Source organism: Gavialis gangeticus, unplaced genomic scaffold (assembly GCF_001723915.1).
Source record: "Gavialis gangeticus isolate Ggan-Ray unplaced genomic scaffold, GavGan_comp1, whole genome shotgun sequence".
Lineage (NCBI taxonomy): Eukaryota > Metazoa > Chordata > Crocodylia > Gavialidae > Gavialis > Gavialis gangeticus.
In genome coordinates this window covers 48,441,186-48,457,493 of record NW_017729031.1, presented here as the reverse complement: position 1 = coordinate 48,457,493, position 16,308 = coordinate 48,441,186, and the positions used below count along the sequence as shown (strand labels likewise).

Sequence of the window (16,308 nt, the reverse complement as noted above, 5' to 3'; positions counted from 1 at the left end):
GTGATGATCTTTTATTGGATCTGCTACATAGTTGGGATAGAGTTAGATAAGTTTTCAAATGCAAGGCATTCTTCGTCATGAAAATGCAATAAACAAGATCACTTGTCAGAGATAAGTACTGAAGTATCATAGAAGAAAAACTGAGTTCTAGAATTTTTTCTGGAAGCAGAAAGCAAAATTCAAAACTACAGAAATATGAATTTCTAGGGGTCCCTCTACATGAACAGGTAAAGGCATAATTGGATCTAATGTATCTTCCACACAGTTGCACCTCCTGCCACACCACACATGCATGCCGATAAATGTGGGATCACACATTAGATCCAACTTATTACTGGTGCAGGGGGAGCCTGATCCTGGACTCCCTCTGCACTGTCAAGAAGCAGGCTCTCACAGCTGGGAGCTGCCTTTGCTGAGGGGGGCTCCTACACGCAGGGGCCACACACAGTAGGGGCTGAAAGCCCTACAACTGACAGGGCTCCTGGCCCCAGATGCATGTCACATGCTGTTGGGGCAGACAGTCCTGCAACTGATGGGTTCCTAATTCTTGTTGCTTCTCATGAGCTGCTGGGATGGAAGCTCCATGTGGCTTGGGGGTTTTGAACACAGCTGAGCCTTGGAGATCATGGTAGCTATGATCCCCAGGGCTCAGGGCTTTCATGTTGGACATGATGCATCCCTGTGGCTGGGAGCCCCATCACCTGATGAGACTCGCAGACACAGGATAGACCCTGCTATATTTGCAAATTAAAGCTTGGTAGTAGCCAGCTATAAAGTTACTACACATTTTCAAGATCTAATTTTATAGTAGGGGTGCATGAATAAAGATAATTTTGGCTGATAACAATGGCTGATTATTAACCAGCCATACCAGCAGATATCAATCCAACAGCCAATATATAGCCTGGCAGCTTGAAGAGCAACATCTGGCTGGTAAGTTTGTAGTAGGGAAGGGAAGTGGGGAGGCAGATCTAAGCCCACGCAGTGAGGGAGTAAGTGGGGCTGGGCAGGGACAGGCACTGCCCAACTGGGGTGAGGCAGGGAGTGGGGTGGAGCTGCAGGCAGCTCATCTGCAAGGCACAGGGTGACAGGGAGGGAGGCAGCTCCCCACCACTGCACACATCCCTGGGGAGGCATGGGGGCATAAGCCCCTCAGATTTGTGCACAGGGTGAGAGTGAGATGCTTACTGTGAGCTCAGGGCCAGGAGCTGCACCAGCCTCCTTCTGGTGAGGGGGTTGGGGATGTGCTTGGAGTGGGCAGGGTGGGCATCAGTGGTGCTGGGAGTGGGGGCTATGTGGTGGGCTACAGCCACATCAAAATATGCCATAGCTACTCTTTGCCCCCTCCCAGCACTGCTGATGCTGCTTGCCCCACCCTTACTTGCCCCCAATGCAGCCCCAGCCCAGCCCCCACACTGGGAAGAGATTGGCACAGCCCCCGGCCCCATGTCCACAGCGGGCAGCCTGCCCTTGCCCCACACACAAATCTGGGGGCACATGACTCCCATGCCTCCTCCAGGGGTGCGCACAGAGGTGGGAAGCCACCCTCCCCCGGACGAGCCACCCATGGCTCCACCCTGTGCTCCACCCCACCCTGGCTGGGCAGCCTCTGCCCCTGCTCCATTCCCTCTTTCACCATGGGGGCCTTATTCCCTCCCCCATGCCCCTTCCCCCACAGACTTACTGGCTGGATGCTGCTTTCCACACTGCTGGGCTGCATTCCTGGCTGGATGCATGCTGTGAGAATGCATGCAACATTTCTTGGTGACATTATCAGCTACACGAGCCAAAAAAAGCCAATTGCTGATAATGGCAATTTTCCTTTTATCGATGCGGATCTGATATGGACTGATATATTGGTGGACCTCTATTTTATAGCTGGTTGGAGCTTTTTATTGTGTGATAGCTACTTTGCATTTGTAGCTGCTCTCAACCCACTGATTGTGCAATACCTGTAACCTGTAAGGAGGGCCTAAAAAAAAGACCTGAACTAGTCAGGATTCCAAGATTCTTGATCATAGTTATTGCCTTATATATCATTAACAACTGGAGAAAGTTGGGGGGGAGTGCCGAGCAGCCAGAGGCAATGGATTCAGTGGTCGGGGGGTGCTGAGTGGCCAGACGTGAAGTTGGCAGCTGCATGGAGTCGCCACGGTCGCTCCGCCTGGCTCCACAGGGCCCCCCAAAGTTTGGGGCCCAGGGCAGTTGCCCCAGTTCACCCCCCCTAGGGACAGCCGTGACTATATGCATCCAGTTTTTCAAGTAAGAGAAAATATGCACATGAAATGAAGAATAGATCTTTTACATGGAAAACATAGGAGATACATTCTGTCCTATAAGCTTAAATAACACTTATTATATTTATTTGATAAAAGCTACCATATACTTAATAAACACTGGAAAACTTTCACAATCTATGCTAGTCATAGATGCTGACTTTTATTTTTGCCGGAGTGAAGGGGGGAGGGAGGCTAAGATGATGGACATGTGGAAAGTTTTATGCATTTCAGGTGACAGCCCTCTTCCTGAGCGGGGGCAGGGACCTCAGGCCCCAACATACTCAACTCTTCTGATGCTAGCCATATCATTATGCAGTTATTTATTTGTATTTCTAATTGAGAACCACAATTACTCGTACAATTATTAGATCAGTTCCTGCATTTTGTATTACTGTGAGTGAGATAGGTATAATCTTGTAGTAAAGCTTTAGGCATGTTTGTTGTTCTCTCTAATCAGCCTGCATGTATTGCCCTCTTTGTCAGTGGGTAATAAAATAATTAGCAAATATACCTTAACTGTTTTGAAGCTATGTTTGAATTAGAGTTCCAAAAAGAAGAAACTAGAGATACTGTATATTGAACTTCATTGCCTACCATTCTTACTTCTCACAGGAGTAAAACCAAGCTGGAGCAATCAAGAATGCAGCTCTGGTGATTTTTAACCAGGTAGAGCAACGTATCACCATTTTTACACAGGTTATCTAAGCAAGTTATACATATATAATCACTTTTTAATGGATATTGATTGGCCTGCATGCTACTCAGCTATGTTCCTTCCCTTTCCATTGCAAGATGGTAGAAACATGCACAGCCACTCTCTGCTGAGTCACATGACTCACATCACAGCATGGTCAGGCAAGATTGGCAACCCAAACATACATTTGACTCTGCTTATGACTTTTCTTAATACTTCTTTATAAAGTACTTTAATAATTAACTGCATGCTCAATAGGTTTTGAATTATGGATCATAAAATTACAGGAATGTTCAACTTAGAAAAGTCAAAGGAAAAAAGGGAGCATGCACAGTTTTTAAATAATATAAAAACAACCCTTTTTGATTCAGCCCTTATAAATGTATTGTGTTGATAAAGGACATGTAGATGTTTTTGTGTAATACTTACTGTTACTTTAGAGTTCCTTATTTAATACTAATTTGAACATTTTAATGAATCTCATTTGCTACAAATTTACATGTATTTAAATTTGAACAGCCCATATGTTGATCAGACTGTAATGCAAATATTACCAGCCGTACTTCATTTTCATTTGGACACCACATATCTTGACTTTTCATTAATATACTGAAGCAGGTCACATAATTTTATAATATTTTGAAAATGTTACACAAAACAAATGTTTTTTAAAAAATATGGAGTACTCGAAATTTCCTCTACCAAATGAATTTAAATTGGGATACATACCTGGTAATACTCACATCTATGATTCAAGTCTTAAACTCACATTACTCAGTGTAAATCACTGAATATGGAGCAACTAACATAACTTTTAACAAAATTACACAATGCAATAACTGACAGGACCTTCACTGCCCATGAATGCTAGATATAATGCAAAAAATGGAACATTAAAAAAGTTATATATCCATTTCCACTCTGAGCTACAACAGTATGCATCTGTAGCAATTTTACTGCCATTACAGAAGTGTGAATTTATACCAGTGGGACTCAAAGTAAAATTTGACATGACAGTAGCAAAGGACAAAGGACATTTTAGTGACAGTGGATGCATCTACATATGCAATTAATGCAACTGAATATACTCCAGCTCAATTTAAGCTGGAGTAAACTAATTCCGACATCACCGTCTACATGTGCGTTTAAGCGCAGTAACTTACTGTGCTGCCTGATACCACTTGTATCTGATAGGACTATCCAGCAATGCAGTAAATCAGTGTACTGCACCCTAATTGCCACACACAAGTAGATGGTGATGCTTTACTACACAGGAAATTAATATGCTGTTCAGTAAATGTGTCTCATGTAGACATGCCCAGTGATTACAATCCTACCTCTGGATACTAGGGCTGTGTGAAGCTTAAGTCCCTGATTCAATTCGGTGGAGATTTGGCCTGATTTGGTGGCTGAATCTCCGAATCTGAATCAAATCAGAGAATCTTTTAATCTCTTTGAATTGAATCAGAACCCTCCAAATAGATTCAGAGAGATTCGGAAGGATTTGGAGGTTAGGACATAGAGATAGCTTTAAATGTTTTTTCTACATACCTCTAGATAGCAGGAGCTGAGTGCTGCAATGCTGGGGTGCATGAAGCATCACACAGGAGGGGGGCTCCCCAGCACGCTCAGTAGCAGACCCAGAAGTGGACCAGAAGCACTTCCAGGTCCCCTGGGGAGCACGATGGGGGCTCCCTCTGTGCCTCTCCAACTCAGTGACTGGTGCCTCCTGGGTCTGGGGGGGGGAACCTGGGGTCCCCCCTGCAGCTGATTGCCAAGCCGGGGAGGCATGGGGGAGCCCCCCAGCAGACCCAGAAGTGGACTGAAAATACTTCTGGTCCACTTCTGGGTTTGCCGCTGAGGATGTGGAGGGCCCCGCTCCGCCCCCCCCCCCGTGCTCCTGTGGGACGCTGCATGCGTCCCAGCATTTCAGTAATCATGAGCCACGCTGGTACCTCAAGGTATGTAGAAAAAGCTTTTAAAGCTGTGTCTGTGTTCGAATCACTGATTCTCCAAATCAGCATTGAATCTTCATTCAGATTCAACCGAATTGAATCAGGGACAGTGATCTGAATCAACTAATCAAATCACTGTCCCTGATTCAGGCTGAATCTGAATCCAAATTGAATAGGGCTTGCTTTGCATACCTGTACTAGATACTGAGGGTCAAACCATTATAACTAGGAGGAACCCCATTGACTTCAAAGTATCTGCCTATATGAACCAATTTTAGTTGAATGGTTCATGCAAGTGGTCTTCCTTTTTAAATATGAAGATAGCTGTGCTGTGAAAAACAATCATTTCCTCTTAAGGTTTATTCTGTGCCATCTTCCCCACATGCCAAGAAGGCAGTACTGCACTGTGTGTCTTTAACTGCAAAATGCCATCATTTAGGTCAGAAGTGTAGGTTGTAGCTCTGTTGGTCACTCTAAGGACATAGGCAGACATGGTTCTTTGGGTAAATTGGATATCTTTTATTAGACCAACTCAAATAATTGGAAAAATTCTTTGCAAGCTTTTGGGTACAATTACCTTTCCTCTTCTTGATGAAGGATAATTGTACCAAAAGCTTGCAAAGAGGAATTTTTCCAGCTATTTGAGATGGTCTAATAAAAGATGTCCGATTTACCCAAAGAACCTTGCCTGCCTATCATTCAGGTCATGCACCTCATTTTCTCCCCTAATAAAACTTAACTTCATAAAAGATATAATTGATTTGAAATTATGTACAGTTTAGGTAATCAGGACTCGTAGTAGAGATGAGATCTTTTATTAGACCAAAATTTTTCCAAAAAAAATTCTTTACTTGCAAGTTTTCTGGCACAAACACCCGTCATCAGGCATTTGAGAAGAGATTGTAAAAGACCTTCTGGGTAGAAATGAAAGTTCATATTTCATAGGATTTCACAGAGGAGTCAATAGATGGAAAACCCCTCTTGGCAGTCAGTTCATAGCTGGTATGAAGCCTCTCACCTCCTGTGAGGATTTGTGAGGATGCAAAATATCTTAAAACAAAGGCAGGAGCAGGATCTCAGGTTTCAGTTAGTCACAGTTCCTTCCTACTTGGGAAAATATGAAGATTTCATTTTTTAAAAATTGGCTAAAATTCAGTATCTTCCATGTGTCAGGTATCCAAGTTGTACCTGTATTCGTCTACGGGAAAAGGCAATCAGGACTCATAGTAAAGATGATATATTTTATTAGACCAACAAGATTTTTGCAAAAAAAAATTCTTTAACTGCAAGCTTTTCGGCACAAACACCCTTTATCAGGCATAGTTTAGGTGGCATCTAATATCTACTGTTTTTAAATGACATGTTAATAGTCAGTAATTTAAACCAAGTTCACCACCTCTTGTATGCTAAAAAAATTAAAATTACTGTATAGTCTTAGAGGATAAATATAGTGTAGTATATAAATATAATGTAGATATGCTTGAGCTAAATCAAAAGCTCAGAATAAAGCTTTAAGGGAAGCAGACAGGTTATTTTCTTAACATATAAGTAAATTAGCTCTTACAAGGTTTGAGATTTATGTAGGTTTTGAGGCAATTTGGAATGGGTGAATCCCTTTATTTATCTTATATTTTGTCTCTCAATTATACAGTAATTCATAACGATCAAAATTCTAAGTCTGAAACTAATGGCTGGATTACTAAAGGCAATTTGTAATGGCTGAATCCCTTTCTTTATGTTATTGTCACCTGAATCATGAAGCAGTTTGTAAAGCTTAAAAATATTGCTACCTCCTCCTGTTCCCATTGAAATCTAGAGGAGAGTTAAATGGGAGCAAGAGTGGGTCCTATGTGAATGCATTCTAATGGAAATGGGCACATTAACATGCTGATGGTCAAGGCTTATTTGATTATTTAAACTGTTAAAATTAAGAGATGCATTACTTCCCAGCATATAGGTTCAACTCTACATGCATACAAATGAGGGACTCAAATATTTGTAAGCAGTACTGCTTAAACTTCTTTTTCACATCCTGTACAATTGTATATATTATACCAATAATATTCTTCTACCAAAATAACCAATATAAGCCCATACAAGTAGTTTTTTCTTTGATTACTTTTGTGTGTGTGTTTTTCCCCACAATAACGCTCAGGCTTCTGCTCAATCAAGCATGCTGGTTTGCTGATTCAGGCCTTGAGAATGCTATATCATAAGCAAATGTTTTCAAATGTATCCCTGTAGATAATAAGACATCATTTCTACAGGTGCAAATGAGTATCTACAGAGAATGGAATGTTTTAGGGTGTGATAATCCTATATGTGACATAAAAGGAAAAATTTGACAAAGAATGACTGTGGATTTTGAATGTCTTTTTATTTTATTAGTTTTAGTCCTAGAAAAAGTACCAGAATTAATGCCTCCATCTCTAAACTTCAAGGATTATGTTTTTAATTTGAGGGGGAGAGGAAGTAATTTTCATTTACTTCATATATATTTTTTTTAAATTTGTGATTATTTGAGATTAACTGAAAAATAAACAAAGAACACACTGAGGAGTTGCCACATTTGTTATACTACTAAACATATACTGCAGTACTAATATTTGCTATTTAATGATTATTCTGATAGGACTAATAGAGACAGGTCTATATGAGGCAGAAATGTTCAAAGAATTGGCTTCACTAAACTGGCAGTCATTCGAAGTATTAAAATTGATTATTGTTGTGATCTTTTATCCTATTATCCTTTAGGTCTATTTTATTGAGTTCAGTGGTGCTGAATCAGGTTCTAAATGATTCCTAATCTGCCTAATTTAAATGTATCAGATTATCTAATAATACTAAATTGTCAGTTAATTAAGGAACAGAGCACAGTTCCAACGACAGGAAGAAGTTAAGTCTTATTATAGTAAATAAACAAATATAAAAGAAGTTCACAATTTTTATTTTTTGCTCTAAAAGAATGGTTTTCTTTTCTTTTTCCTACTATAGGTAATTTTGTGCTAATAATTGTCAATTTTCTTCCATTACTTCAGCCCTTTGCTATGTAGATATTAGCCAAAATGGAATGGTGAAAGCAAAAGTGTGAAATTCTTCTATATAATACAGTTTATATTTCCCTCATGTTTCACATATATTTGTCTAGTAATTACTAGACATTAATATTGATCTCTCAGTTCTAATGCACATATACTTTCAATATTCGTTACTTGTGGTCTTTAGAATATGTTCTGATATTGAAAATTAGTTTTTTTTAAATAGACAATATTGACATAATTATTGAATATATTCATCTTTCAAAATCAGTTTTATTAAGGAGACATATGTATACATCACACTAACTGTGTTATTAAAGCTTCTGTAACCAAGAGAAAGCAGATGAGGAATGCTGGAATGCTAAAGGATATATAATGCATACATGGTTTCCAAAATATACCCGTGTGTGTGTGTGCGCGCCTTTTAGATAAGTCTACTTACCACAAGAGAAACCTTGCAGTGTTTGTTTGTTTTTTAATTTCACTACACTCATAGTTATGCCATGACTGGTTATTATCAGTATACAACAGAGCTGAGTTTAATTTACTGAAATGTTGTATTTGTGAAAGCCAAATATCGAGACTTAAGCCCACAAATTTCTATTAGCAATCACATAAATACTTACAAATATGCCAAAAATGTTAAATCACTTGATCTGGAGGGTTGATGAGAAAGAAATTGTTCATCTACACCTGATGATTAGACAAACACAGTGCACATAATCTACAATAACATCACATTATTTCTTATCTACCAGTTTATTCTCCCTATGGGATAATGTTTAATAACATGAAAGAACTAGATGCATTTTTTAAAATGTTTACGGTCACTAAAGAAAAACATGAAAAAACCCCTTTCAAAAGTTAATGTGTATTACAGGCAACCCCGCTTAACGCTCTTAATAGGTTCTGGAAAAACCTAGTGTTAAGTGGAACTGAACTAAGTGAAACCCATTTCCCCATAATGAACTAATGTAAATAGAGATAATTAGTTACTGCCACTTCTTGCTGCAACTTCTCACCACCGCCTCCTTTTCCCACCTCTCTGCCTGCCTGCTGGTCTCTCCAGCCCCACGTGCCAGCCCACATGTGCCAGCCCTGCACTTCTGCCACTCCACCCTGGGTCCCCGCTGGCCCTGGCCTCGGGCAGCAGTGGAGGCCCCGCACTCACACCTACCCCCCCACACTCATTGCTTCTCACTGCCGCCGCTTCTCTCCACTCCCCCATCCACCAGCCACTCCGGCATTGTGTGCCAGCCCAGGGCCCCCGCTGGCCCTGGTCCTGCAGCACCAGTGCAGGCTCCGCACTCATTCCTGCCCACCCACTTGCTTCCACTCACCACTTCTCACCGCCACTGCTGCTTCGCTGAGTGCTGTAATGAAACTGACTTAGCGCTAAGTGAAATCAGGTATTCATTTTAAATGAGTGCTTTAGTAAAATAGCATTTAGTGAAACCACATTAAGTGGGGGTTGCCTGTACTGCAGAGCATATTATGCAAGTCAAAATGTCTCTTCAGTTTTTTATTTTTATCCACCGATACAAAATTATTTTTGTATCTCGCTTCACCTGTCACTTGAAAACAATAAATACATTTTCCTCTACTTCTTTTAAAACTCTACTTCTTTTCAGACAGGTCTCTTTGACTCAAACCACATAATCTCATCTTCCAACGAGCAATAATGTGGCCAGTAGTAGAACATTGACCAGCTGCCATTCTGCTGTGTCAATGTCTTCCACATGGAATTTTTTAATTAATGTAATTTGGATAACAGAAATACGAATATTAATACAGGATCAACATTTCCTACCTTGAAAAATCAATGACTTCTAAATTACTCATTTTATAGATTACTTGGCTATTTGTTTGCAAATAATTGAGAACCCAACTTGTAGGCTCTCTCCTAACTTAACAGAAAGACAACAATACTTGACACTTCATAAGATTATGCCTAAAATCAATAGAAACACTGGTCTTCATAACATCTTTTTAACGAAAGCAAAATTCAAAATTATTTTTAAAAAATCATAATGCAATAATGTAACATATATCAAGGGTTATAGTGAAACAGATTGTTGCAACAAGTTAGAACTCATGTACAGACACTGGCTTTTTTGGAAGCCTTCCTTGCAAATCCTGGCACTCCTGCCGATTTCCTCAGAATTTCCTGTGTCTGTGCTCACAACGATGATCTCAACATCTCATAATGACATTTGATTGATCATTTTGGTTATAATTTTATTCATTTTAATATTTCTGATACCAAATTGAGAGTACTGCCTGTTGATTCACTATTACTCATATCCTGGGCTGATAAAATATCAGGTTAAATCCTTGGGATGCTGTAAATCCATGTAATGTAGCAGAATGTGATGATCCCTTGCTAGGCAATCAAGGAAGTTGTCCCGATATGCCACCTAAGGATCTGTCCTGTCAGCCTCAAAGTACTTTGCATAGGATTATTACTTCTTGATGAAGAAATGCACTAACATTTCCTTATTAAATAGCACCTCTAAATTTTTCTGTATTCTGATATAATACAGAATAAAAGTTCTTTAAATAATACTCATAAGTGGTTTCCTCAATCAGTTTTAATTCCATATACATGTTTGTACTAACATCAATATTTCTGTTAATTTGTAACAGAGTATGCTGCTTTTCCAAAAGTTTTACATTATAATTCTACCTCGATCATGTTAACAGTTTCTTACTAATACTGGAATTTAAGTTACTATGATGTACCATACTATGTATATTGTTGCATGGTATATAATGAAATGTTTTACTGAACTGCTTTCTTTAATGTTGTAGAATTGATTAGAACTCTTATTTAAGTGCAAATGAAAATTAATTCCAAATAAATTCAAACAGCAAAGGAACAATATTGACAATTAAAAACATGTTAGAAACTCTGTGACTAACTTTCATGTTAGTTGTTTTGAAAAACAAATGCATCTGCCCTTTGAAAAATATTTTATTTGCATATTTAAAAAGGAAACAAGCATGCCAAAATAATAAATAGCTCTAAACTGCCAATGGACTATCAGCTTTATCTACAGTCTGTTATGGTCTGTGGAAATATGTCCAATCATTTGAGTAGCATCAAATCAATCTCACCTGAGTTAAGAAGTAAGGATTGAAAAACTCCCACTGACATTTCTCAGAGTTTTGTCTGAGTAAAAAGATTACTGGATTTGACTGCCTATAAAAGTAATAGTATGCATAATGGAAAAGAATGCAAAACAATGCATGTTCTAAAGTTAATTTGCTGATCTCTCAGCTGATATAGCTATGAGCACCTGGTGCTGTGTATTTTTATAAGGATAGTCACTGACTTTATAATATTTCAATCCATATATTGTTTTGAGAAAACACCTTCTGTAGTGGATGTGAAATAACACACATTTCTGTTAACTTCGTTACTGTGCTAGAAAAATTAAGTGGCATTTGCTGTGTAATCCAACGCAACAGAGAGAACTAAATAACTCAACAGTATGGGGTATGCACTGGACCTTATTGTTACTGAATCTTTGTTTCAGAATTCTTATGTATGGAGCAGGTTAGTGGTCAAACTGCTTGTCACTCTTCATCTCCTTTCCTTTCTGGAACATGAAACCATAACATGTCAATTTTAATGCTAAAATTTCACTTACAGTGCAGAATGTCACTACGTATTTACTAAATATTTTTATTTAAAAGTTAGAGACTGGGATATTTCAATAGTTTCTATAAATACAGTACTTCATGAGGGAAAAAAGTGCATTTTGTGGGATTTTATTTGCAGAAACTAAATGCATCCAGCTCATCTGAAGGCAGTACAGTTGATATTGCCCCTCCTGGAGAGGGTGAACAAGCTGAGATTGAACCTGAAGAATCTCTGGAACCAGAAGCCTGTTTTACAGAAGGTAACAGCACACCATACTGACTAAAGATATAAATTAGTCAACAGCAGCTTGAGTCATACAGACAGTATCTACCAAGAGCATAAGCAAGGGAGGATGATAAAGGCAGCAGTCCCAGATGCCATCTTCAGAGGGAAGGGCAAAGATGCTAAAGTAGTCACTGCTGCCACCAGCAGTACAGCAGCTGGTATTGCCCAGGCTATGAAGGTGCCCTGTTAATTTTCAAACTCCATCTGCCTTTTTATTTCAACAGCCAATAGAAGTAGCTCCCAACTCAAATTAATAGTCATAAGACATCAAAGTAAACATTCTTTGGCAACTGGCTCTTTTCCATCCCATCCAATAACAGGATACCTCTCAGAAGGGGTGCGCGAAGCTGGCCCTTTTCGATTCAGATCTGGATACAGCCCAAATCAGGGACAGTGATTCAATTCGGATCACTGTCCCTGATTCGATTAGGCCAAATCTGAATCTGAAAATTCGATGCCGATTCGGAGAATCGGCGATTCGGACACAGACACAGCTTTAAATGCTTTTTCTACATACCTCAAAGCACCAGAACAGCTTGTCAATGCTGCAATGCTAGGGTGGATGGAGGGTCCCACAGGAGTGGAGGGGGGATCTCCATGTGCTCAGCGTTGAACCCAGAAGTAGACTGGAAGTACTTCCAGTCCACTTCCAGGTCCACTGGGAAGCGTGCAGGCCCCCCTCAAGGCCTAACAGCTCAGCAGTCAGCGAGAGGGGGACTCCAGATGCCACCCCCAGACCCAGGAGGCACCAGTTGCCAAGCTGGAGATGGTGCGAGGGGGCCCCCCGGTGCACTCCCTGGAAGACCTGGAAGTGCTGGGTCTGCTGCCAAGTGTGCTGTGGAGCCCCCTGCGCTCCTGTGGAACACTCCATGCACCCCAGCATCTCAGCATTCACAAGCCGTCTACTACCTAGAGGTATATAGAAAAAACATTTAAAGCTGTCTATGTCCAAATCTCCAAATTTTTCCAAATCTCTCTGAATCAATTCGGAGGGTTCCAATTCAATTTGGAGAGATTAAAGGGTCCACTGATTTGCTTCGGATTCAGAGATTTGGCTACCAAATTGGGCCAAATTGAATCAGGAACCAAAGCTTTGCACAGCCCTACCTCTTAGAATTAGGGTTCCTAAATTAACTTTTCTGTTCCAAAAATGAATGTGTTCTGAAGTCTCTTAGGAGGGACCTTGAAATTTCGAGTGACATAATTTCTTTTGAACTCCATGAGCAAACAGAATTGTGGACTAAGCCTTGCATACAAGTGGCTTTTGCACATAGCTCAAAATAGTTGAGTCTAATATAGACAGATTCAAAAAAAACAATTTCAATCTTAATTGTACATGCAACAATGGATTGACTCAGATATTTTAAAAACATATTTACTACCCATAACCAGCTATCCAGTACCCTGTAAGTAAATATGGGATTCTTGTGTCAGATTTTAAAAGTATCCGTTAAGTGTGAATGGCTAGAAAACTAAGAAAATAATGAATTTGTTGTCAGTGACAGCCTACTTCAAAATAAGTTACTATTTGATCATAAGTTTTAATAACCTAATATCACATTTACAGGTTGCGTGAAGAAGTTCCCATGTTGTCAAGTAAGTATAGAAGATGGAAAAGGGAAAATATGGTGGAATCTTAGGAAAACATGCTACAGCATAGTTGAGCACAACTGGTTTGAAACATTCATTGTCTTCATGATTCTCCTGAGCAGTGGTGCTCTGGTAAGTGAACTAAGTAAGAAAATTGGATTTTGGATTAAAGTTAGAACATAACTGAGAATTTTGGCACCCAGGAAAGGATGGGAGTAAGGCATGGTGGTGCTAATTGCTGCAGTCTTGCTTAACTCCACTACCACAGGCTGCTGCCACCACTGGTACAACTTTTAAATCAACACTTAAGGCTGGTGATCGGGTCACCCACCTCTAGTTATTCCACTTTTTAAAGAATTTGGGCATTTTACTTGGACCAGCTACTGGAAAATCAGATACTGGACCTGAACACCAGGCAGTTGTTGCTGTATGCATACAGATAAAAAAATTATAAGCCTATGCAGTCAGTGGTATTATATGAAAATGGGAAATGTAAATGCTTTATAAATTTCACTTCAGGCTTTGAGCTTGAAATTAAAATTTAATTCTGTATGGTGCAAATCCATAAAGACAATTTTCATGCAAATGCCTCCAATGCAAAAATCACCACATTTGAACTTGTTTGTATTTTAATAGGGATGGGTGATATAGTAAATGTAACAATACCAAGTATATGAGCCCTGGATAAATGTATTTTCTGTAACTACCCAGGTACTGAAAATACAGTAAGATTTTTTTGTATGCTAAAGAAGCTCTTGTGGGCCCTTGTAAAAATTATTTCTGTAGACTGAGTAGATTGTTGGGGTAATTTCCATTTCTCAGGTAAATTCTTCCACTCTTGGGGTTCTTTTTCAGTCATTCTTGTCATATTCATCTTTTCTTTATTTCTGTTTTGTATGTTTGGAATATCATGCTTTTTTTTTTTTGGAGGGGGGGTGAGAAGGGGAGGAGACAGTGTTTTGGAGCATTTAAGATATAATAGTTCTTGTTTGGTTCTCCAAAATGATCCTTACTACCAAGCACTATTCAATTTCAAATTACACAAGCTAGACACTTGCTATACTATCAGAGTGGGAAGTATGCTTTCTGAGAAAGTATTATTAAGCAAGTTTGCTCTTAATGTTTAATATAAAAATGCTTGCCTAGTGACATTGCCTTCTTCCTTGGTTATGCTTATAGAAAAAAGTTTGATTTAAATGGTGCAGTAAATTCTCTCCCAGGCTCCCTCCACGAAAATATATATTTTTGGAATAAGTTTAAAACAAAAGAGAGATTTTCAATGAAAGCCTCTTACTCAAAAATATTGATAGAAACTCATTAATTTATTTATTAATGTAGTAATAAGTAATATAGTAACCAGTAAAAACAGTAAATAAGTGAAATAAATCATCTGATTTACCTTTCTGAACTTGAAAGCATTGTGAATATTTGATACTTTTATATGCATAGGCTTTTGAAGACATATATATTGAACAGCGCAAGACTATCAAAACCATGCTGGAATATGCTGACAAGGTTTTCACATACATCTTCATTCTGGAAATGCTTCTAAAATGGGTAGCATACGGCTTTCAAATATATTTCACTAATGCCTGGTGCTGGCTGGATTTCTTAATTGTTGATGTAAGTACATACAATCTTTTTTAGGTTGTTTTCCCATGTCAAAGAAGTTATAGAGTTCATTAGCGTTACACAGCACTGTAATACCATTTTTACATTTTAAGTTTGCTATTCCCAGTAACCGCAGCTCCATGTGTGCTACCTCCTAAACGGGAAGCAAAGTTGCTGTGTCTGTGTGGCACTTCAGAGTGCTAGCACTGCTGAGTTGACACAGGCAATTAAGCTGCCTAATTAGCTGCCTGTAGTGCCACATGGATGGAGTTATCTTGCTTCAAGTTCAGGAAACACTCCAGACAATGCAGTGTGACATGCCAGAGGGTGTAATACATGGTCTAATAAACATTATACTTTAACATAGTACAATAATTCAACATTACTGATAGCGTGCCATTATCTATTAATGCAGAGAAGGGAACACCTAATACAAAGCAAAATAGTCTAGAAATCCTAAATCAGAACATCAAACTTAAGGCAACATGAAAAATCTTACTTCCACAATGTATGTATGCACTTTTAAAAATCAGTCTTATTACGGTCCATAGTGTAGCCCCAGATGTCCTGAAGTTGTCAACCCCACCTTGGCAGTCAGTCCTCACCTGCTTGCCCTCCCAACATCTTGCTGACCTGGTTAATTTTCACCTACCACACCTTGATGTTTGATAATTAATGAATAGGCCCTTAGTTTAGTTAAAGGGCCACCTCAGGTACCTCTGGCTCGTTCACATCATAGAGCCACTCAGGACCAAATGTTGTTTAGTGTTAGTGGGCCCAACCCAGTCCACTGCCAATCTTACAGGTATACCCACACAATCAGCCCCTTGGGCTCAGTGTCTAACCACGCTCCCTCTGTCTTTCTCAGGGCTTGCTTAGCCCAACAACTATTCCAAGGGCTGATGCCCCTCAATCAGTTTGCTTGATTACCTCAACCACCATTCAGTCCACTGAATCCTCCTGCTCCATCAACAGTCCGCCAGGCCCTCTAGCCCCATGAGCCTATAATAATTAATAGACTATACACTTGCTAAGAGCACCTGCAGCAGCCTCCCCACTCCCCATCCAGCCACCCATGGCTCATGGCATGGGCACCTGTGACCAGAAGCTTTTCCCAAAATCTAAACAAACCAAACTTACCTCTCTTCTGGTTGCCTTCTCTGAAGGCCCACCCCAAGCATTTTCCCAACCCCAGGCCTACTCATAGTCC

The 16,308-nt window shown here is 39.6% G+C and overlaps 1 protein-coding gene across 2 annotated transcripts in view; it reads left to right on the top strand.

Annotated features, from left to right (window-relative positions):
• The window catches only part of LOC109301523 (sodium channel protein type 2 subunit alpha-like), a 140,090-nt gene that overhangs the window by 79,520 nt on the left and 44,262 nt on the right, over positions 1–16,308 (top strand). For both annotated transcript variants that reach the window (XM_019522746.1, XM_019522745.1), the window contains exons 17-19: positions 11,751–11,871; positions 13,465–13,619; positions 14,937–15,110. In XM_019522746.1, the coding sequence (XP_019378291.1) occupies positions 11,751–11,871; positions 13,465–13,619; positions 14,937–15,110 (450 nt within the window). The remainder of the gene's footprint in view (positions 1–11,750; positions 11,872–13,464; positions 13,620–14,936; positions 15,111–16,308) is intronic.